Genomic DNA, 23,624 nt, shown 5'->3' on the forward strand with positions numbered 1-23,624 from the left:
CTTTTTCAACTCGAGACACTTAAAACTTTCACATATATACTAATATCGACAAGTGGATAACATATATCATAATTTATGTAAATTAAGATAATTTTCTATCCTTTTTACAAGGAAAAAGTTTTTTTTTTTTTGGTTTTGTGTAATGTCTAACAAACAGGCCTTATAAAATGGGAGCTTAGGCAATCTATTGTGTATTTGCCTAGCAACCTAGGCACCGCCTGCGAGCTTGTGATCACATTCCATTGGCTCTTTAATTTTCTAAGGAAAAAAAATTGAGCAACTCTCATCCGACATGCCTATTCATGAGACTTAGTATACGAGTCTTTAAATAAAATACCTGAATTTCTAATCCCTTCAATTAAATTTTAATCTTTCTTCATTGCCGCTCCTGGCATAAATTTAAGCGTCATCAATCGGTGCTAACCAAAAGTATTTTGTTGAAATCACCGATGCAATCGTGCGATGAAATACTGTTTAAAATGCAAAGTGATTGCTCACGATGATGCGAATGATTTCACATCAGCTTTTTTTGGGTATACATCGACCAGCAAGAAAACTTTAGTTTTTTTTTCCCCTTGAAATTAGAGATTAAGGGCTCGTTTGATAATATTTCTCTTCCTGGGAACAATTTCTAAATATTTTAAGACATTTTGTAACTATATGAAATTTATGTTCCCAGAATAGAAATACGTTTAACATAACCCCAAATATTTTTGTAACTAAGATTTTTCTAATAATTTTATTATATTTTTTTTTCCTTTTTCTTCTCCTTCCTCTAATCAGTTGCCAGCCTCGGCCACACCAGGATTGGCGAGGTCCACGCCAAGTCTTACCTTGGCTTAGTGAGGCTCGGCCTTGCCTTGGTTAGGCAAGACAACCTCACTCAAATCCGGCGAGGCTGAGCCTCGCTTGGCCACCGTAAGGTCGGCCTCGCCCTGGGTAGGTGGCACCAACCTTGCAGTGTCCGGGCAAGCCTCATCTTGGTCGGGCGAAACTCAGCCCTACGGCCATCGTGAAATAAGTATTCTCCGGAATGTTACCAAACAACACCTAAGACATTCGATTAGGAAAATTATACAATTTCAAGAACCTCAATTACTTGAATCACAAGTCCACATAATGGAAAAAAATATGTTAGTTTATTGATCAAAGGGAACTGCAATTATTATTATTATTTTTAAACCCGACACAAAGAGATCCTACAAATAGAGGTGTCGCTGAAGGGATGATTGAATCCAATCACCACCTTTACTCTGAGATAAGTGACAAGATCTCGCGTCCATCCCGTGCTTCACGCGAGGCAAGTTTATAGGCTCATTTCTTGCAAGGCATCTGGGTCAAGATCGTACAATGTGTCTCGTCTTATATTTGTCCTAAGCTTGGCTTGAGGTTAAGAAATTTATTGAAATTTAGTATTACGATTTTTCAAATCCTCGAAAAAATAAGAAAATATACTTGTCAAATAGTAGTTTAATAAAGAAGGGAAATAAAATCCATTTTGCTTAAAACTTGCCTTCCGGGGCACAATCAATATAAATTCTTTCCAAAACAAATGTTTTGGATTCATATTCCATTCCCGTAGTAGCCACCGCTTCAGATCTTTAACCTCTGCAATTTTTAGCAGGGAGTAATCTCCATTATAATGAGATGTCCGCAATCCGCATGGATAATCCCCAACGATCTCAGTAAAAACTAAAAGGGCAGAAACATGCCGACAAATGTGGCTATTGATTGAATTTCCAACTCTTTCCACTTCCTTCATTCATTGTCATCGAAGCTTTCTTTGATTTTGTTAGACAGGAGGTGGGCTTGAGGTGCTCCAATAAGATGGTCCGGACAAATTTAAATTTGATATTTAAAAAAATTTAGATGCAAGGCGGGTCACGAAAAAAAAAGGAAAAATTCCAAATAAGAACATCAAGTGTTCTTATTTTCTCAAATAAAGGCTTGAAATAATCATATCAATTATAAAGAATGGCCTAAAGTGTCATTACCGTTTCAAATAATGGCTTAACCTCACCGGCAAAATATTCTGGCCGATCAATGATATTTTTGTCTGAACACAAGTTAAATTTAAAGTAAATAAGATTAAATTTTTTATCAAAAACTTAGAAAAAATGAAAAACACAGACAACGGTACCCCTTGCCCCTCACCTAGCATCCAACCCTTGTCCAACGACCAAGTTGGCCTTTGTTGCCACCCTACTAGTGATGGGGTAGCCGCCACCCTCCTGCCTATGTTTTCCTTTTCTTTTTTTTTTTAATGTTTTTATGAAAAAAGACAAAATAAAGAAAGAAAAAAGGAAAATATTTAAAATTTTAAAAGATGAAATTGTCATTCATAGATAGTGAGTTCAAGACTTTCTTTGAGATTGATATGCACAATCCAAGTTTTTTTATTTGAAATAAGATCCATTTTAGGTTATTATTTGAGAAAAATGAGAGCATTTCGGACTTTTATTGAAATTAATCTCTAATTTAAGCCCTTATTTTAAAAAAATGATAGCACTTTAGGTTATTATTTGAAAGTTTTTGAAAAAACGATGCTTTATTGCAATGACTAGAGCACCCTCAAGCGACGTCCGTAATCACAAGAGAACCAGCCCCCTTTCGGACAGGGCCGCCCCCCGAATATTAAAAAGAAAAAGAAAAAAAGAGAGATTCGATTCGATTCGAAGCAGCAGCGAGCGTTTTTTTGCCAAAGACTAGGGTTCTTAAAATTTAATCTTAATTTAATGGAAGGGTGCTACTTCCCCCTCATTTCAATCAATCCAAGACCCCCCCCCTCCTTTTTCGCTATAAAGTAGATTCTCCGGGGCGTGCTTGTCCCGACCGATCGAGAGGACCGCAGCGAAGGTTGTCTCTTTTTTTTTTTTTGGGTCCGAACGCATTCCATTCCTCTCTCGATTCCTCGCCTCCGAAGTCCATTCATTCGATCGTCGTGATTTTCTCCTCCTCCTCCTGGTCTGCTTCGCCCCGCGGCGGATCCAAATCCATGATCGTGCGACCCCTATGGACCACCCTCAGGCCGACACCACTCCAGTCGAACAACAACAGGAGGAAGACGAGTGGGGTAAAAGTTCTCGAATTTCTCTCTCTTTTCGTCTGGTTTTCGCGGGTGCCCAGTATTCGTCGGGAGCCAGCGTTGATATCCTTTGGGTGAATTGGGTTTATGGCGATGGGTGTCGTCTGGATTCGGCATTGGCACGGCTGTTGCCGTGAGAGCTTCAGTGATGGGTCGAGTTGGGGCCGATGTTGGTGGCCTTGCTGCTCTTGGTTTCGACATTGGGAGAGGACGAGCGCGTGGCTTGTGTATGATGGGAAGCCGGGAGCTTTTGTTGCTCTTGATACCATGTTGTTGATCTGATCGTGATCAAAGAGTCTGCTCATTTTGTGCTGCCTTCCTTCGAGTCCAAGATTGTGACTGTGGAGGAGGTGGGAAGTAGGTGTTGTAGGATGCTGCATATAGCGAGACATGAGATTTGCAATCCTGGGCCGCCTCCCGTACCAGTGATTGTGATAGAAGGCGGATGCTGCAAAACTGATTTTTGGGATTTTCTGGGGAAAATAGAGATGTCTCCTACGTTATCTGTCATATATGGAAGTATCAACCTAATTTCATAGGCATTACAATAATTAAAAAGAGTAAAGAAGGAGGATTTTTAATGCGAGATCTGAAAACGTGTCTTTTGGGGGTTAACACTGTAAGGTTTTGGGTACGACTTCCAATTCTAAGAGCTTGGATCGAGTAGGTATATCAATATCGATTCGATCTGAGTTCTCTTATTGGATTGTGCATTCAATGAATATTCTCAATAGTATACCTTGAAGCAACTAATGGTTTGGAACAAAGAAATGGAGGAACACAAGTCATGTGGTATCATAGGAATTGATAGGTTGGTAAAAGAAAGAAAGGGTGCAATGAGGCAGAGGATAGGGAAGTACGGGGAAGGGAAGGCAAACACTAGCTTTTCTATGTGATCATATCACGTTTGGTTCTTCGCTATTTGAGAATCACCATTGCATCTCGGTGTAGGTGTGGGATAACCCTTTAGTGCTTCTTTGGTTCTTTGATTCAAGAGATTTCTTCTTTGATTTGATGTATGCCCGGTCCATTCCTTCCTCATTTGTGGGTTCTCTCTACTACTATAAATCTCACATTTGTCATGGGCAAAGCAATGTGTCTGCTCAGAAATTCTGAATCTTTTAGTTATTAAGGGAAATTTGGGGCCATTTTTCTTTTACGAAGTGACATTTTCTTCTGGAGCTATGTTACCACCCTCTTTCCACTTTGGGTCTAATTCAAGGGTTTTCCTTGAATAGCTTAGATGAGACAAATTTATCTTTGAGGATGAGTGCTTTCACCGTATGCTTCACCAACTTCTGCAACATATGTTCTGAAATGTCTATTCTTGAGTTGTTCATGGTCAATGCAGGGCGCTGCATAAAACTCATTCCATAGTCTGTATTTCAATGTATTCTTGTCTTCATTAAGCATAGACTGCCAACTATACTTTGATCTAGTCTGAATCTCTGGTGTCCTTTACAGACAATGATGACTTTGTAATTCCAAGCTTGGGTATAGGTGAACTAGATTTAGCTGGAGGTACTGCACCAGAGGTAGATACGCCATCACCTTCTTCTCCAAAGGTTAGTCAGTGGAGCCAATATGCTGTTACAGTTTCTTGTACTAATCATAAGAAGCTCAGAATTGTTCTCTTGTAGTGTCGTGTGGACAAATAATGTTTCGTGTATGTAAATGTCATATTCCTGCAGGCAAAAAAGGAAGAGACCATTTACCTGGGACCACACGGCGCCCCTCCGTCACAAGCAAAGAGTCAGACACTGAACTCTTCTGGCCGCAAGCAGCGTCTCAAGCAAAAATTGAAGGAAGCAGATAAAAGAATCATTGGCTCTGGGAGGGAGAATAAATTAGAGAACATAAGGGAGCTTGTTGGTGACGGAAAAGCGAGTTCCAATATGTCAAAGGGTTCCTCTAGGGATTGGCTGGATCCACACTGTCAGGAATCCCAGTTTGAGAAGTGGTGTCCTCAGTGAGAGTAAAGGTTCCAACAGCTCAAGACATTTTCCTAAAATATTGAATTGTGGCGACCTCTGTTATAAGGCTTGATGCCTGTGGAGACTTTATATACTCCAAAGCAATGTACTATGACGCTAGTCTGTCAGCTCGACTTTTTTGTACTGTTATCATAAGAGCACCTGCAATAATTGGCTTACATGATCACTTATCGAGCATAAATAAGAGCTTATGTTTCTCAAGTCCTTGGCCGTGGAGTGATGAATTTTTCAGTCCTTTAAGGTTGAGATGCGCTGGTAATGACCTTCATATTGTGGATCGGTTAGGAGTTTCTGTTCATGAGCTAAATGGAAGGATATGGTGCACAAGCCACTATAACTGTCCACCAGTGCCGAACTATTGGTATGAACTGCAAAGTGCAGGTGAGATCTCAACCAGTTTATACTTCTACACGAGTTGTAGTGCTAAGTAATTCAAACACCTCTTTTGGGTAATCTGCATGTGGTTGTGCCAATTGAAGTGCTAATTAATACTGCAATATGATTGTTTGTTCTTGCGATTGCCTTTGGACGCACCTAATTGTTGCTTTAAAACAAAAAAAAAAAAAGGAAGAAACACTACACCAAATTTTCCGTTGTGAGAAGACACGCATTGAGCAATTCCACATCTTTTCCTTCGTTTCTTAAATTAAGTTTGATATAGGATTATATTAACACTTCAGTAGCCGTACAAAGTATGTCTTGCTTTAGCAATTGTGTAGTCCGAGCAAGTCGATAGATCGGTTGCTGTTAAGGTGGCATCATAGAATGCCCAAATCAGTTGAAGCATGATTGAAGTAGAATTCCTTTCAGGATACTTGAAAACCAATGTCGTGGTTAAGCACCGAAAACAAAAGGGAACTGTAGAACAAAACTGATAGTCAAAGAGACGGTAGACTAATTAATTGCCTTCAGCACTCGTTACATTAATCAGGACTTTGTCTGCTCTTTCTTCACAGAATATGAATGTAATGAAATCCTGAACTTGAAGAGCGACAATAATGAATGACAAGCCGGTATTTGTTTCAAGCTCAAAACTGATGGTCAAAGAGACAGTAGACTAATTAATTGCCTTCAGCACTCGTTACATTAATCAGGACTTTGTCTGCTCTTTCTTCACAGAATATGAATATAATGAAATCCTGAACTTGAAGAGCGACAATAATGAATGACAAGCCGGTATTTGTTTCAAGCTCAACTGCTAAAACAATGATTGACTAAGAAAAAGCAAAATACACCCCTCAATGGCATCATTACCATCAGGCGTTAACGTATGGTTCTGACTTCCAATCAGTTGCCAATGAACGTGATTTCATGTTCCCGTTACTTCAAGAACCATCGAGTATAAAACTAGTCAATAGTTCTTGAGTTGATATCTAGAAATTCTAGGCCTACTGCTTGGGGTCTCAGACCATACTGATCTAAATATTCGTCATTGTAGAACTTGCTTAGATGCCTCATCCCATTGTCACAGAGGATAGTCACTATAGCGTGACCCGGGCCTATTGACTGGGCAACTCTGACCGCTCCGACACAGTTCATGGCCGAAGAACTCCCCAGAAAGAGCCCGTCATTTTTTAAGAGGAACCTGACAAAAGATCAGCAGACGAAGCAATCAATCTCCAGTTGAGGTCTAGTAACGAGAACCACAAAAACTTTATTTTCCTTTTCGGCAGCAATAGAAATCTCCATTTTATGAGCTCCTTAGCTATAGTAAGTATATGCATCGACACGGGAGATGGAAAAAGAAAACACACCAACCTTGACATCTCAACGGCCTCCAAATCCATCCCCTGAAAAGCTCCATCAAGATTCGCCATCTTAAAATTCTCCGTTAGTCTGTTAATTCCAATTCCTTCAGTTACAGTGTCGAATGGATTCTTCAGCCTTCGCCCTTCAGCCTCCTCCTTTGTGTACATCACTCCCCTCGTCACCTTATTGAATAAACCAGAACCCGGCGGATCTATAAGAAAGCATTTGACCTTCTGACTTTTCTCCTGCGGCAACAAATTAAGGAACTCATTTGGATAATCAATCACTCAAACAAAATAGCATCTATATTACCACCATAATGTGTGAACTTATCAGAGGAAGAGGTTATACTGACCTGGAGAAATCTTGAAACTCCAGCCAAAGTGCCACCAGTGCCTGCTGCCGCCACAAAGGCATCTATATTACCACCGGTCTGTTCCCAGATCTCAGGCCCGGTACCTTCATAGTGGGCCCTAAAATTTGCAAGGTTTTCGAACTGGTCAGCAAAAAATCCTCCTTTATAATTATGTAATGGACTTGAACTAAGCATCTCTCCATGACAATGGTAGCCGTTGACATGCTCTAATCGTATACCATCTGTCTGCTCATCCATCCTGGATTTCGATGCTAACTCATTTGCTTCTGTTGCTCGTCTCCTTGCGATATTGACAAAATGATCTCTATGTGTAATTGACACTGGCCTCACCCTTTCCACAGTAGCTCCAAGAGCTTCAAGTATTTGAGACTGAGATAAACAGACAGGAGAGAGTCAAAACACAATGCTAAATGGAAGGGAGAGAAGGACAAGATTCTCCCCGGGGCTTAAACATAATTCCACAGACAAGTTAATTGTTGTATACTTTAACAAGGCCACAGGTTGCAACAGCTTTGCTGTTATCATGCATTCTATCTTATCTAATCAAACAGACATTTAGACGTTAGAGATTATGACAAAAATAGCTGTTATGGAAGTTGACCATCATTCCATGAGGGAATGCAAATATAGGCCAAAAGAGTATTTTGCCAAGCTTGAAGAGATAAGGATTACATATATTAAAATACACAATTACATTATCGCACCAATTATGATCCTCTCAAATTCATCAACCAACTGAAAGGAGAAGGTTAGAGCCAAAAAAAGAAAAAAAAGAAAAAAAAGAAACTACGAGTTTGTTTATAACTTCTCAATGAGAAAACACCATGTCAATACCACTCCGCTACCACTGGTCAAAGAGTCAACATTAAGTTCCATTAGTAATATCAGAATCTTGTCATCTATATGATAGTCTAAAACACCTCGAGAGGAGATTATTTTCCTTCCGGAACTTGTTTTTATAAGAATCCAAGCAGTATAAACTATCAACAAGATGGCACAAGCATTTTGTTATTAAGCACCACATGCTGCCAGTGCTGAATATTCTCATGCCAAAGCAACTACCATAGGGAAGAACGCAATTTGTGTATCAACCAACATCAAGAAAGTCATGACGAAAATGTTCCTTCAAGTCCAAACTCATGCTAAATCCAGCTCCTTGTTTCCAACAAGAGGTTTTAGCTCATAAAAGTAAAAAAAAATAAAATTAAATGGATAGAACCTGGCAACTGTGACACATAACATAATGGAACAGCAGCTTTTGTTAGGCAATACAAAACCTTTTCAATGGCAACATCATCTGGGATAACCACATGGCATTTGCATCCATACGCAGGAGCCACCGTGGCAAGGCTAATAGCCGTGCTACCCGCGCTGCCCTCAGTGACCACTCCTCCTCTCGCTAACTTACCAGATCCCAGGGCCTGTTGAATATGAAAGTCAATAAGGAATCCAATGACACAGTCGATCAACAGAGGAAACCAAGTGGCGATTGCAAAAGTCCTTTACCTCCTCGATAATCTTCACGGCAACCCTGTCTTTTACACTCCCACCAGGATTTAAGAATTCGCACTTTCCAAGAATCTGAAGCATAATTTGCAGGCAATTCAATTAACTTTCAAACAGGTAGAAAACCAATCTCCACACTGGACAAATTAAAACGCGCAGCCTCTTCATTTTTCCATTGTTAGAGACGAAAAATATCGACAAAATGACCTTAGAACGGAGTTCGAGCAGGTTATGATCCGATCACTACGAGCACACGGAAACTGATTAGGCATCAGCAGGTTTTACATTAGTTAGAATACAGCTAGAAACCGAGGAATCGCAGCAGCCGGAAGTTCACAAATTCAATTGCGATTGTCATGCCAATGAAAAAGCACTTCGACACGAAAACGATCCACGTCCGAGCAGCCGGTGCACCTAACGACGGCTCGCCGCGGAATTGCACATATGCTTATCATCTCAAGCTACAAAGTAGAGCTCGAAAATTCGATCGATCCCCGGCGAAAGGAGAGAGCGAGAAAGAACGACCGAGCGAAGCAAGAGACGAAGCTAGACACGAGACTTTACTTCGCAGCCGGTGGCGTCGGAGAGGCTGTTGATTGCGGATGAGCGGCGTGTTCCCGATAGCGCCGATCAGTCCGTCCTTGCCGCGCCCGTTCCGCCGCTTCTTCTTCTTCTCCGGCGGCTCCCTCCTCTGAGAGCGGTGGCTGCAGAGCAGGTACGACAGGACGGCCAAGGAGACGGCGGCGGCGGCGACGGCGCCCGCGGCCTTCGCAGGCGCCATCGCGGCGGTTCCGACCGCCGAGCCGAGCCGAGCCGAGCCGAGATCACCGCTGCAACGATGAGGATTGAACCGACGAGGGGACAAGACGAAGTTCGTAAATTGCGAGCCGAGAGAGAAGGCGGTTTAGGGCGAACTCGCGACGGGGACGGAGTAACGGACGTAACGGCGTAATTTTAATGGGCCTGGGCTTTCTGAAGTGGGCCCATGAGAATTCCGTCGTTGGAGAAGGCAACCGATCCGAGTCTAGGCCAATTTTTTTTTTTTTTCTTTTCGGTTAAAAAAATCCCCACGAGTAAAAACTATGTTTACCGTCTTCCCTATAATTTCCAAAAGCTTAAATCGCTCTCCACATTTGCAAAAGATGAACCACACGTGAACCAATCCTCAAAAGCGATATTCGAGCGGCGATCAATGATTACATCGCTTGCATAGTTGATATGACTAGAGACTGGGGTCTTGTTTGATTAGCAAAAAAATGAACAGTTGAAAAAAATTCAATGAAAAGTATTTTTATTATCGACAACAATTTATATATGAATATTTTCCTAGATGATAAAGATGTTTTTCATTTGTTCATTTGTGTAAGCAATACAACTAATCATTTTAAAAAAAATGTTTTTCAAATTGTGTATTTTCTAAAGAAAAAAAACAGAACCTAAGAGCTGACTATTGGGCCCCAATGTTGTAGTTTCGAGCCATTGCTCACTCAAACTAACAATTATATGTGTTATGTATTCCTCGCGTCATGGGGATCATCCGCATAGATAACCCAGAGTTGCAAAAGAAGTAAATAATTAATACTGATTAGTTGCGTACCAATTTAGATCGTCTTATATCATTATGACTACGAAAAGACAATTTTTTATTCAAATCCATGAATCATACATGAATTTATCCAATTTGTCATATATTTTGGCTTTTGCGATTGAAAAACCACGAACGATTTTTCAATTTATAAAAAAAGAGAGAGGGAAATTTTTTTTATGTATAGGTTATGAGATACTATACATATAACTGAAGGACTGGATCTGATTCCAAAAAATGATTTTGGGACATCCGAGCAAGGTTAAATTTTAAGAAAACGGGATTTGAGATGGAGATGACCTTTCGCCCATCTCTAAACATAGGGCGCACTCTTCCACATTGATTTTGTACATTCGAGATGTTACTCCGGAAGCACTCCCAACAAAAATAAAAGCAAACACCGCAAAAACAAAAGCAAACCCTCAGGTCGATATGTCCTTAGTTGAAGTCTACTTATTTATACTTGTGGGTTAGATCACAAAGCGCATGCCATGCAATTGGTTTTGAGTTCATATAACAATCTTGAGCTATGGAATCAAATTGATTCTACTTGGGAACCGAATCAGACTGCCTTGAGAGGCCTTAAAAGTCAGTCCGGTCCAATTTCAGGTTCTTGTTGGAATCGGTTAGATTCCTAGTTTCAAGTGAAGAATCACTCAAAAATCAAATCGATCAAATTGAATTTGACTTGGTTTCGTAAAGCTTGAAAATTCTAATTTTTCTCTTGGCATCTCTTTTTTTTTTTTTTTTGGTAACCCAGGGAACCTCGTAAGCTGACAGCCGGCGAACAAACCCTGGAGGAGCGACTGCGGGACCACCACCATAGTATTCCAAGTAAGAATCCCTAACGACGTTTCTGGGATTCGAACTTCTCCCCTTCATAAGGGAGAGAGCCCAAGCCAACTGCGCCGTTGAGGGCGGTGGTAACTTGGCATCTTTTTCTTTATCTCTCATTTTTCCTTTATTTTCTCAAACCTCACTCAAACATTTCATAATTCTCTATTTCTTTTGCTCGCGAACCTTTCTCCTTGCTAGCTCGCAACTCACCCTTGCTCATTGAACCTCACAACCCTCGCTGGCTTTTTGACTTGCCTTTACTCATTCGATCTCGTTTATCTTTTACTCTAAACCTTTTTGTTGTTCATATTTTTATCCTATAAAAAATGAAACTAAAAAAAAAAGGAACAAAAGAAAAATAGGTTTTCGAGTGGACCCTGAAATCAAACCAACAAACAAGGTAGGTGCTGGGTTCAAAAAATTGGAAACCGATTCTAATATAGTGGGTTTTATCCATTTTGAAACCGATCACTCTTAATGTGTGCTATTTCTATTTCAGATCCTAAATAGGATTTTATGCCCATGTGTGGGATATTACAGTGGTTTCCAAATAGATACCTGTGGTACATTAACAAAAATGATTTGCAATTTTTTTTTTGAAAAATAATTATTTGTATGATTTAGAAATTATCAATAGATGTACAATGCTTTCATTATTGAAAAAACGATATATGCTCAAAATTTTTTGCCGATGATGTCAATAATCTTCATTTATTTGTCGTTTTGCAAACAATAAAAGCTTAATTTTTTTAGCATCACTTTTCCATTCCAAGATAAAAACTAAAAAAAATAAATATAAAAGAAGATCAAAGGGTCCAACAATTATATCGCATCACTCTAATTCATAACTGTTGATTACTTCACCACAATAAGTCGGAGTGATGAAATAATTAATTTACTGAAGAATCATATCATTAACCATGTTTTGTGTGTGCAAATATTATACAATTGATTTCATCCATAATTTGACTTTCTCGTATATAAGTTATTGTCTGAGTTAAAATGTAAATTCCCATGTCATCAATTCGCCATGTATGGCATGATGAGATTCCACCTGTACAGAGTCAATTCAAACCGACATTTTACATTGCCTTATTGGCATGCATCCGATAGGAAATTAAACCCGCGAATAACTTTTTTCTGGGAAAGAAATTTATCAGTACCGATCACGTGAAAAACCTTATTACTCAGGTAAAAATTCAATTGCCGACGTGCACACAGTCCTTAATTTCAATAAATAAAACCATCAGGATCGGAATCTCAAATTTCATTATCAAGAACCACTCGTGACCGGAACTATAACCATAATTTAAAAAAAAATCAGTTGTTGCTATTTTGTCCTCTTTTTCCTTTTTTTTTCTCCTCCCGTCCTTTTAAAAGATGAAATCCAGATCCGTCCAAGGTAAAAAAAAAAAAAAAAAAGGAGCGTTCAGAGTCCCAAACCGTTGAACCTTTGTTGACTATCCCTCCCCAAAAGCCCTTCCCTCCCCCAAAAGAGAGCACAGAAACAGACAACGAAAAGGCAAAGCTCTCAGAGAATATCTGCACACTTCCCCCAAAGGACACTCTGCAACCCTCTCCCCCCCTCCTCCTCCTCAATCATCTCCTTCTCCTTCTCCATCTCCATCTCCATCTCCATCTCCAGCTTCCCGTCCGAGACTCCGATCCATCCATGGAGATCCCGGAGAAGCTGCTCCGCTACAGGTTCCACCTCGTCGCCGCCCTCCTCCTCGCCGCCGTCGCCGCCGCCCTCGTCTACGCCGCCCCCAGATTCGTCACCGTCCTGGCCTACTTCTGGCCCCTCCTCCTCTCCACCGCCCTCTTCCTCGTCGCCGTCGTCGTCTTCGGCAAGACCTCCCCCCCCGCCGCCGCCGAAGCCTCCGGGGAGAAGATCCTCGACTACGTCGCCGGCCAGCCGGAGCAGGACGCCCCCCTCGTAAGCTCCCTCGAGAGCTCCCGCGACGAGTAGCTTCGGGACGGAGGAAAACCCCCCCCCTCCTCTTTTTCTTATAAATATTATTTTTGGTAATTTCTGACTCTTTTCTTCTTCCCCTTTTTTCTTTCCCCTTCGAATTTTCTTCCGTTTCTCTTCTTTCCAGTTGTCCCCGAACGTTGCTTGACTGAAATAAATAGCTCATCAGTGAATTTCTCTTTCCGTCCTTAAAATTACGAATGAATTATTTTACTTCGCTAAAATTTCACGTGATAAATAAAAAAATAAAGAAAAAGGGCTAAAAACCCTGGAAAAAATAGACAGTTTCCGCCGCGAAATAGTTTCTTCAGAATTATCTTTTACATTCGACAATGCGAATAATCCCGTACTGGAATTTTGCTAATCAGCTGGCAATTAGGGCTGCGATTGGTCGGGCGAAGGTACGATCTGGGCTAAACGTGCGCACGGTGCGTACTGCGCACCCCCCGCCCCGCTTTACACGTCCTCGGGAACTCGGGGCGCATCTCCTCGTGTGAAAAGAATCTGCGGGGTATATTTTGGTCCCGGAGAGGTTTTATTGTAATTTTCAATGTACGGATCACGCGTTCTTGTGGAATGTATTATTTTTGCGATTTATCGATATTCACGTGAGATTGTGATATCTCTTCCTCTCGTGGATGGGATGTTGCGACAGGAATTCAATCGCCACCGTTGGCTTGCTAGGTGATTGTTCGATCGTAGGAACTTGATCTAAAGAAATTGAAATTGATCGATGGCCCGAAATGATTTCGAAACCCAAGTTCTATTTATTTTTAAAAAATAATTGATCTGAATTTTTTTTTTTTTAAATAATCGATTGTATTACTTATAAAAGGGAATGAATGAAAAACTATTATTAGTAATAATCTTTTTTTCATTGTGTTCAAAGATTTTTAAAAATATATATTTTAAAATTAATCATTTTTCATGTAATAAATAGAGTTTTAATGTTGAGAAATATCTTTCTGTTTTTGGGGGTGTCGACTCACTTTGTCTATCCAAGTAATTATTGCTTGCCGGAAGAATTTTGGTACGAGGGGTGGATTATGAAAAGTGTGGAAAATAAAAAAACAAGATTGGAACATCGAGATGTGGGCCCCGGTCAATTGGGCCGAGAGAGCCCACCGCGGTAACTCTGACCACGCAAGCCCCTATCTATTGGGCGAGAAAGAAGTCGCAGGGTCGTCATGCTTACGTCACAATCGGCTGGCAAACGTCTCCTCGACGAATTACCTCAATCACTGTCATGGTTGCGTGGGGGCTCGAGACGTTGAAATTATTCGTCTGAAAAGCATTGCCAAAATTTCAAATTGTTGGCGTTAGTTTTCCTTGTATTTCTCCTGAACTTTCCCAATCGTCGTACGCCTATGCTTTGATGGGACACTTGAAGTGCGGTTTTGGTTGGGGGGGGAGAATAGTGCTTTGATGGTGGAATGATGCGAACTCAAAAGTTATGCAATGAGCATTTCTTTGAATGTTTCGTATGAGACGAATTGATTTTACCCTTAGTAAATAGGACCGAACGGCTTATCGGGGGGGTCTCGTGAGCCTTACATCTCGAGAAGCGAGTCATCTCTTGGTACCTTGAAGAGCCATCGGCCTTTGTCTATCTCTATTAAGACAATAGATTTTTGATGTGATTCGACAACACCACTTGAGCACTACCATATCAAGTTACTAGGTCTAGGCCGAGGCTAATCGTGCTTAGTACAATTCCGTGTCAACTGGCGAGATCGTATTCATGTTTCCTCCTTACCAATATAACAAATTTGATTTATTTAGATGTGAATAGTTAAATTATCGTTTTGTACTTGTCGTTCGCTATTAAGATTTCAAATATATGATATTTCATGATTATGGACAAGTTGTTTAACTTGATTTTATGATGTTTTGTTGATAGATTATCGTGATATGTATGGCGAATTTTATGAAATATTAAATATTATATATCAAGTTTGTGTGGATGAGTTGATTTCGTGTTCGGGGTTTATTATGTCTCAGTGGATCTTAGAAGTGTATCGATCTATCAATTCGTTATTGTATTGTGTTGCACTGGTTATGTCAGAGAAAATTGTCTAATCAGTCTTAGACTTATTATACAAATCAATTTAGTCATAAACTTTTTATTTTTTATCAATTCCGTCCTAAATTTTTGCATTAAATTCTATTGTAATTATTCTGGCTAATTTTATTGGACAAACATGGATCACCAGTGATGATTTTACTTTCACATTAGCAATTTGTAGCAAAATTTGAGCAGAATGACTACATTTTCCATTAAGATTTATGATTAAATAGGCAAAATAACAAACAAATAAATTAAGATCAAGTTAAAGTTTAAGATCAAATTATCATCCATATGATAAATTTAAGATCAATTGGCTCATTTTTTGGTTGTGTTGCGTCAACTCACTAATTTTCGAGACGTCTTCCCATTTTGCAAGTCGGCATCATTAACCGATCCTATTGGTTTTGGGCTAATCTGTTCTACGCTTTACGCACTGATGTCTACAGGATATAAACAGGACCCGCGAACACAAATCATGACCCTAATCTCTGTGACTTCTTGCGTGTGATCTAGACAACGACCTGGCATGCTTATTGAGAGAGATTAGTCGGTGGACAAGCGACATCCAATATCCAAAATTCTTTGTTTTTAAAAAAAAAAAAAAAAACACGCACGTTACAAAGAACAAAACAAAAGAAGTCCTGTTCTTGGTAAATAAATTATGGCTATCCACGTAGGCACTGAAATCTTGTCATCCTAATTCGCTACTGCTGCAAACGCGTATCTTGTCCTATCTACTGATTCGGTCTGTCGATTCCTGGAATCGTGAAAAAAAAAGCCACCGACCAATCGCGTTTTTTCCCGTTTCGATCTAAATTTATCGACCCCAGTCACGTTGTCTTTAGCAAGGAGGGTCGTGTTATATATAATGTATTTCTGCCAGTCCTGGTGGAGCACCTGTGGAGATATCCGTGGATTCGTGGGTTGAAAATGGTCTCGAAACTCGAAAACAGGACATTGCAGGACTGTGGGCTTATGCCTAGTGATGGGATAAGATAATGTAATCCTTGCTTGGACATCGTGCTTTATTCTCGTGGGTCTGCGTGATTGACTGACTGTCCATCTTTGTTTTTGGCTAACGTTCATTTGGGGGGTTAGCTTAGCTCTGTTTGCATCGTGATTTCGGGAATCCATTAACAGAGGCTCATTGTGGTTTTGCAACGATGGAAGTGCTGGGATATTTTTTTTTTCCTATGTGTTATCTTCTTTTAGACGTGGGAATCTATGATCTTGTTTGGTTCCATTGAGGAGGAATCCATAAGTGGACTATCGTTTCAAGTAGTTCTATTCCCATAAGATCATATTCCTTTTCTATTGAAAGACAAAGAACTTAAGGTCTTAACAGGAAAATAAAAGTAGCCCTCGAAGATTCACTGATTGAGATGCCATTCTTCTTTTCTTTTCTTTTCTTTTCTCCTTCAAATTTTCCTTTTTTCTTTTGTTTTGTTTGCAAATGCGGGAGTCAAAACCCCGCATATGTGATAATAGCATCCCCATCCCCCAATTCCCTTATCAATTGGCTGAGTGCCCACTGGAGGTTGCGCCTTAATTGAAGATTCAAGATTTGCAACTTTTTTTCTTTTCTAGGTTAGAAGATTTGCATCTTGATAAAGTTCTTGATTACCAAGTATTCAATTATCTTATTTAGGGGGAGAATATTTCAATTTACTTATTTGGCATTAACTATTCTCATGTCTTTATTTTATGAAACGTATTTTGGCAAAAACATGAACTTGTTGTTTGTAGTTGACTGAAGAAAGCTGTTACAAATTGGTTAGTATGGCCTTTATGACTAAACGTCTATGAATTTTAGAAATTCACGGCTGCTGTTTTTTGCAAGAACAAGGGTTAGACTAAAATAGGCTAGAATATGATAGAAAAAAAAATGTGGGCGACCCGTTATATCCTGACTTTTTCTGGTGAATATTACATTACCTTGAAAAGTATAAAATTAGGAATTCAAAATTGTGAGATCGGTGGTGCGGCTACGATGGTCCAACCCTTTTGGCAATGATCACCACCATTGTGGTTGCATGTCTATAGCGATGGTCACATAAGAGGCGGATCAAGATCTAAGATCTAGTTGCACAGAAGACTACCTTCACTATGGGTTGCCTGTTAGCCGGTGCCACCATTGCACAATGTCACTTTTAGCAATAACCACCGTTGCAATGGCTTCGATAATGAGCAATAGTGGTTGACCACCCCCTAGAAAACCAGAATAAGAGAACATGGGGTTTGAGTTGAGAGGTCGAAATCCCAGGTAGGGATAGGCACGGGGGATGCTCTGTAAGACATTGACTTGAACGGGATAGAATTCTGTCCCAAAAATGGACGTGCGAGGCATTATGCGACGCACGGGGCGAGGTCGTATTGGCTGTGCTACTCGACAATTCTATCCGTGTGTTCTTTTTAGTTTTTATGTATTATATAGATTTGTCATAAAAATAGGGGAAAAATCGAACCCTAAGAACGACAGTTTCTCTGTACACAATCTTATAATTTGGGCTTGGAAAGTTTTGAACAAGCTAAAGGCATGATCTTTTCCTAACAAGATATGATTTCGATCTTTACCTTATGTTCAGCATAGGATAACCTCATCTTTAGCACAGATACAATCTTTTGCTCATCTTTAGCACGATAAGCATATCTCTTGAAGTGTTTGCATAAAGAGACTCGCTTTGTAAAATGGAGAGAAACGATGAATATTAAAAGTACCCTTTCACTTTTTTCATCTTTGCATCGATTTATTTTCCTGTTGTCTCTTTGATCCGATCCTCTATCAAACCTGGTATCGGAGCTCTTTTGGTCAGAGCCCTTTTCAAAAAGAGACTCAATTGCTTTTGTATTAGCCTCTCCTATATCCTTTGTTCCCCCGGTTTCTGCTCATGCTACCTATGTTTCCTCCGTTCTCCTAGCTGCAATTACTCCAAATGCAATCTCTACTCCCTCAATTGGTGAGAGAGTCAACGGAATGAATTTTGTGAGTTGAAAAAACACGTCTAATTCCCTTCCTCTTGGCTTCCCAACTTCTTTCCATTATAGAAGGCACTGGACATGCTCCACCACAGCACATCCAAGAGTGGGAGAGCAACTCCAACACAATTCCAACTCATAGTCCAGCATACACAATCTGGCTAATAAGAGACCGTACGGCTTTTGGGTGGACAATGGCCACCTCCACCAAACCAATCGTCACGCAATTATCCAAACAGCGCTCATTAACTTCAGCATGGGCATATCTTTCTTCTTCATTAGTGGCTTAGTGTTCACTCTGGGCTTCATCTCTCTAAATGCAATTGCAAATAATTAATAAAGGCGGAAGATCAGTCACGCAACACATGAAATTTGTGATTAACTCTCAGCCATAGATGATATTATTTCTTAAAATGAATGTCAAACTCATCTATTCCGTGGCCTTGGTAGTGAAAATGACCAACTTGGAATTGAAATTTTGGTGCAAACCCAAGCCAATCCACTTCCCAAGAGGACTTTCATGGTCTTCTCTCATCTCATGAAGGCCGTTTTAAGAAGATAATGATTTCTTATTATTCTAAATAAAGGATTACAAAAATATATATGAGCAAACCCTCTAAACATAAAATGACTATTCTACAATCACTAACATATTTCCTAACACTTCCTCTCGAGTTGGGATGTAGATATCAAATAATCCCAACTTGTTACATAAAATACCCACTCTACTCCCTCGTAAAGATTTAGTAAGTATTTGCAAATTGATCCTTCATCCTTGCATGTTGAAGAATGATCTACTCTTTCTAAACTTCTTTCTTGTACAAAGTGACAATTGATCCTATCTTCACTCATGGAAGATAGGATCGTTTGCAATATGATAGTTGATTGATTATCACAATATTATACCGATGGGTCTGATGTTGAAATGCCAATTTCTGACAATAGAGGGATCCTAATTTGTTGCTCAAATTGACAAATATCAACTTGCCTCAAGGAAGTAATCATCTTTTTTCGAGAATCTAATAACTCATTCATCCACATCGTACGAGGAACGTGTTGAGTCTGTAGTCATTTCATTGCTAAACTCCTCTAGTATCATTCACCGTGTCTCTTTACGAGATGTGCGCTCTTTTAATGCAATGAATTGAAAATGCATGTTGCTTGGTACATTAACACATCTTCCTGCTTCAACTAGAGCAATTCACCTATCACATGTGCCATAACTCCATATTGTACTTCAACACTTCATCGAAAAATCACATGTTGTTTCTTGGTTTTCCAAGCAACTAAATTACCTCGAAGAAACATGCAATTGCTCGAGATAGATCTCCTATCAATAGGATATCCAGCCCAATTTGCATCAAAGAAACTTGTGGTATTTAGATGGCCATAATTCTTTAAAAGTAGTCCTTTACCCGGTGCTCCCTTCAAGTACTTGATAATCCGAAGTACAATATCCCAATGAGTAGTACAAGAAGAACTCATGAACTGAGTCACTGCATCGGCAACAAAAGATATATTGTGTCTTGTGACAGTAAGATAGTTCAACTTACCTATTATCTCTAATACTTCATTGGATTATGTAATAATTTTTCATGTTTTGCATCAAGTTTCACATTGGGTTCCATAATAGTATCAACCGGTTTTGCTCCAAGAAATCCAACCTCATCAAGAATGTCAAGTACATATTTTTACCGTGATAAATTGGTACTTGCATATGAGTAGGCAACCTCAATACCAAGGAAATTTCATAGACGTCTCAGATCCTTAGTATTAAACTTTGTACGCAGAAATTGATTAAGTCATTGAATACTACTTGAATTGTTACTGATAATGATAATATCATCCACATATACCACTAGAAGGATACAACTAACCGATGAGATAGATTTAAAGATTGAATGATCTACTTGACATGGTTTTATTCCAAACTTGATAACAGCATCACTGAACCTACCAAACCAAGCATGAGGAGATTGCTTGAGTCCCTACAAAGCCTTATGTAAATGACATGCCAAATTCTCCCCTTTAGCAACAAACTTGGTGGTTGCTCCATGGACACTTTCTCAGCCAACTCACCATGTAATAAGGCATTTTTGACATCCAATTGATAAAGAAGCAAGCCAAAGTGCGATGCTAGGGAAATAAAGGCATGAACAAACGAGATTTTGTCCATAGGTGAGAAAATGTCATCATAATTAACACCATACCTATGATTATATCCATTTGCAATCAACCAAGCGTTCAATCGCTCAAGTGTGCCATTATGGTAAACCTTAATAGTGAAAATCCAATGACAACCAACATATTGCTTCTCCGCAGGTAAGGAAGTGAGCTGCCAAGTGTGGTTCTTCATGAGCACCTTCATTTCATCTTCCATGGCTTGTCGTCATCCAGGTTGAGCAAGAGCTTTAGTAACACTGCTAGGCACAGAAACATAGGACAAGAATGAGATAAAAGGTAGAATAGATAGGGGATAAACGATCATATGACACAAATTGAAAATAGGATGATGAGTACGAAGATAATAAAAAAAAGATCAGATTAAGGAGCATAATGATCCATAGGGTGACCAACATAAGAGCGTGTACCTTTTTGAGTAGTAATGGGCAAACCGGGATAAGAAGATGGTGCAAAAACTGATGAGGGAATAGATGAATCATGTGTTGGTGAAGACTATACTATTGTAGTGGGAGTTGCACTACGCCAAAGATAGGTGCAGTCAACACACTAAAATCTTGTAAAATGGTGTTGAAGGAAGTGAGTGGTGGAAGTATTGGTAAGACACACCTGCCACCATTAGGAGTTACAATAGGGATCCTCTGAGCATTATAATGTGGTTGGTCCTTAAAGATTATCACATTAGCCGACATGAACACACGACAACGAATGGGCTATATAACAATTGTAATCCTTATGAGTTCAAGAGTATCCCATAAAGACACATTTCTTGACAGGAGAACCCAACTTATCAAGACCTGAAGTAGACAATGTACCAAACAAATACAACCAAAGACACGTAGAGGTAATGGAAAGGAAGGATGATTTGGATGTAAAATAGAGAATGTGTCAACCCCTAAATAACAGAAGTTGGAAGTCGATTAGTTAAGTAGCAGTTTATAAGGATGGCATGGCCCCAAAAAGTTGTAGATGCATGGGAAGCATGAGACAATAAGCAACATGAAGAAAATTGCAATTTTTGTGCTCGGCTACACCATTTTGCTGTGGAATATAGGAACAAAAAATATGATGAATTATACCATGAGAATCAAGAAAAGATTGAAAGCTAGAAGTGTCAGCAAGATACTTTTTGGCATAATCTGATCGCAAGGTTTTGACAAAAGTATGATACTAATTCAACACTTCAAAATAAAATAGGTGAAAGTAATGAAAAATCTCAGTACGGTTTTTTATTGAGAACAACCAAGTTATTTATGAATAATCATCCATGAATGTAACAAAAATATTTGAAACCAAAGATATCGGAGACATGACATGAATCCTATACATTTGAGTGAACTAGCTCAAATGGACTAGACACACAAATTTGAATGCGAGAACGAAAAGAGACTCTATGGTGTTTACTAAACCGACAAGTTTCATATTTAAAGGAACTCACAAACTTGGACTCAAGAAATAAACGTGGAAAAATATTTGGTGACCGATAACTAGCACGCCAATGCATTCAATACACATGAGAGAATGAGCGCTTCACAGCTCTAGCAGCTAGCATCTTCTTATTTGGAGTTTTATTGGGAAGACCAAATATATTTTGAGAATGCAATATATATATATATATATATATATATATATATATCAGCTTCATATGTAAACGCAATTTGCTATCTACGCAAAGCTCCTCTGAAATCTCAATTTGGATTGCAATTTAATGGACACTTTTGCAACTAATTTCTCTAAAAAGATGTGCCTGTAGCTGAAAATACATTCGCGTGGACTAATCACCGCCCGATAACATTTTTGCTAGACAATGAAAACTCGAGATTATTAATTGAAACCAAGTACTATCAAACCCTATTCTCATTCTATTAAAATTTCCGCCCACTTTGGTATATTGAAATACCGGAAAAGGGAAAAGACCAGATGGGTTGAATTTCAAATCCAACCTCAGAAACAAAAGCTGGGGATCGTCAATAAACCCATGAGCCATGATAAAAGCCCAATCGATGGGCCGAAACATTGGGCACTGAAAATATGGGCCCAATCTTTGTACGACGGCCAGAGACAATTTCCTCCCAACAGCCATAGTCTCCAGGACCAATTGAAATTGAGATTTCTATTCTGTTGTTCTCAATGATGTTCACACGGGAGAATGCTAGGAATCGACATTTTAGCACTAACCCGTGGCACGATGACCCGCAATTGCGTGTTACATGATTTTCGTCCACTAAGGTCTCCCTTTCGGCACAATGACCCACGATTGCGTCATGCATTCGATCAACTAATTGATATGTGAGCGAATTCGCAGGGTTTACGTGGTCTGACGCCGTCCCCAAATGAACACACGACCTTTCCCCAAAAGTTGCATAGGCCCATATAATAGGAGATCGACAGGAAAGGTGTCTAACGTTTTGTAGTAACATCATGGGATTCATCGAGTCTCGATGCCATCCAAGAATGAAATTTCACCTTCTTGGTCACGTCGACAGTGATCGCACCGACACCCAAAATCACTAGTTTTCTAGGAAAAGTGCAAGAATGAAATCTCGTCGATGGCTTCGCAAGAAAGGTTCAGAGCGTCCTCTGCCATGGCTGCTGAAACCCTTGCGGTGTTGGAGCCCATCTGAGTACTTGCAGAAGATTAGTGATCTTTGGGCTCCAGTGGAATGACCCAACTTGGAAATGTTGAGGCCCAACATCTTTGGGCCCTCCCACCTTACCGGTTACGTGGTAAACCTCCAACCCTTATGATATATTTCATGTTCGGAAGCCCACCGACTTTGTTCTAAAAGTATTGGAAGATGAGATGATAATGATATTTTCGACCAAAAACGAAAGTAAGAGTACCAAAAGCATACCGCGACGTTTCAGCCGAGTAGCAGAAATATACCTCTACGTTTTCGAACGAGAAGTTTACTGCCTTAACTCAACAGAATTGCGCCTTTACGTGTGAGATAGCCATTTCTCTTCCCAAAGATGCTCCTACACGTTTCCCGGTATCGATCCACGTCCCAAACCTAACCAACAAAATACAAACCTTGACGCTAGCTTGGCTGCCATATCTCCCACCGCTTAGGTCTCTAGCCACTTGCTCATCGCCTCCCATGCCATGCGAAGCCATCTGAGCGATAGATTTTTTATGGGATAAGTACACTAATGGTGCCATAAGTTGTGTACGGCGCTCACTTTGGTGCCAAAAGTTTCCGCCGGATCACTTAAGTGCCAAATAAGAGAAAAAACGATCACTTTGGTGCCACCGGCGAGAAATTCCGGCTAAAATGATTACGTGGCATTTTTA

The 23,624-nt window shown here is 39.8% G+C and overlaps 3 protein-coding genes across 3 annotated transcripts; 2 read left to right on the forward strand and 1 right to left on the reverse strand.

Annotated features, from left to right (window-relative positions):
• Positions 1 to 2,767: 2,767 nt before the first annotated feature.
• Positions 2,768 to 5,280, forward strand: LOC104449130. The gene is made up of 3 exons (XM_010063161.3): positions 2,768 to 3,073; positions 4,550 to 4,650; positions 4,777 to 5,280. Exons 1-3 carry the CDS (start codon positions 3,013 to 3,015, stop codon positions 5,056 to 5,058), a joined length of 444 nt encoding a protein of 147 aa, XP_010061463.1. The 5' UTR covers positions 2,768 to 3,012; the 3' UTR covers positions 5,059 to 5,280.
• Positions 5,281 to 5,957: 677 nt separating this feature from the next.
• On the reverse strand, positions 5,958 to 9,604 carry LOC104449131 (cysteine synthase 2). The gene is given in 7 exon segments (XM_010063162.3): positions 5,958 to 6,664; positions 6,838 to 7,073; positions 7,184 to 7,573; positions 8,482 to 8,625; positions 8,711 to 8,785; positions 9,275 to 9,307; positions 9,309 to 9,604. Coding segments are annotated over 7 exon segments (1,299 nt in total). The 5' UTR covers positions 9,492 to 9,604; the 3' UTR covers positions 5,958 to 6,426.
• A 3,003-nt stretch (positions 9,605 to 12,607) lies between these two features.
• LOC108960255 lies at positions 12,608 to 13,287 on the forward strand. The gene has a single exon (XM_018875305.2). It carries the CDS (start codon positions 12,805 to 12,807, stop codon positions 13,099 to 13,101), a length of 297 nt encoding a protein of 98 aa, XP_018730850.1. The 5' UTR covers positions 12,608 to 12,804; the 3' UTR covers positions 13,102 to 13,287.
• The last annotated feature ends 10,337 nt before the right edge of the window (positions 13,288 to 23,624 follow it).

This window comes from Eucalyptus grandis, chromosome 6, assembly GCF_016545825.1.
Source record: "Eucalyptus grandis isolate ANBG69807.140 chromosome 6, ASM1654582v1, whole genome shotgun sequence".
In the NCBI taxonomy this organism is placed as follows: Eukaryota; Viridiplantae; Streptophyta; class Magnoliopsida; order Myrtales; family Myrtaceae; genus Eucalyptus; species Eucalyptus grandis.

Coding starts and splice junctions, on each gene's coding strand:
- LOC104449130 (XM_010063161.3), top strand. CDS start 3,013: ATGGACCACCCTCAGGCCGACACCACTCCAGTCGAACAACAACAGGAG. Junction 3,074..4,549: donor ACAGGAGGAAGACGAGTGGG/GTAAAAGTTCTC, acceptor TGTCCTTTACAG/ACAATGATGACTTTGTAATT. Junction 4,651..4,776: donor CATCACCTTCTTCTCCAAAG/GTTAGTCAGTGG, acceptor ATATTCCTGCAG/GCAAAAAAGGAAGAGACCAT.
- LOC108960255 (XM_018875305.2), top strand. CDS start 12,805: ATGGAGATCCCGGAGAAGCTGCTCCGCTACAGGTTCCACCTCGTCGCC.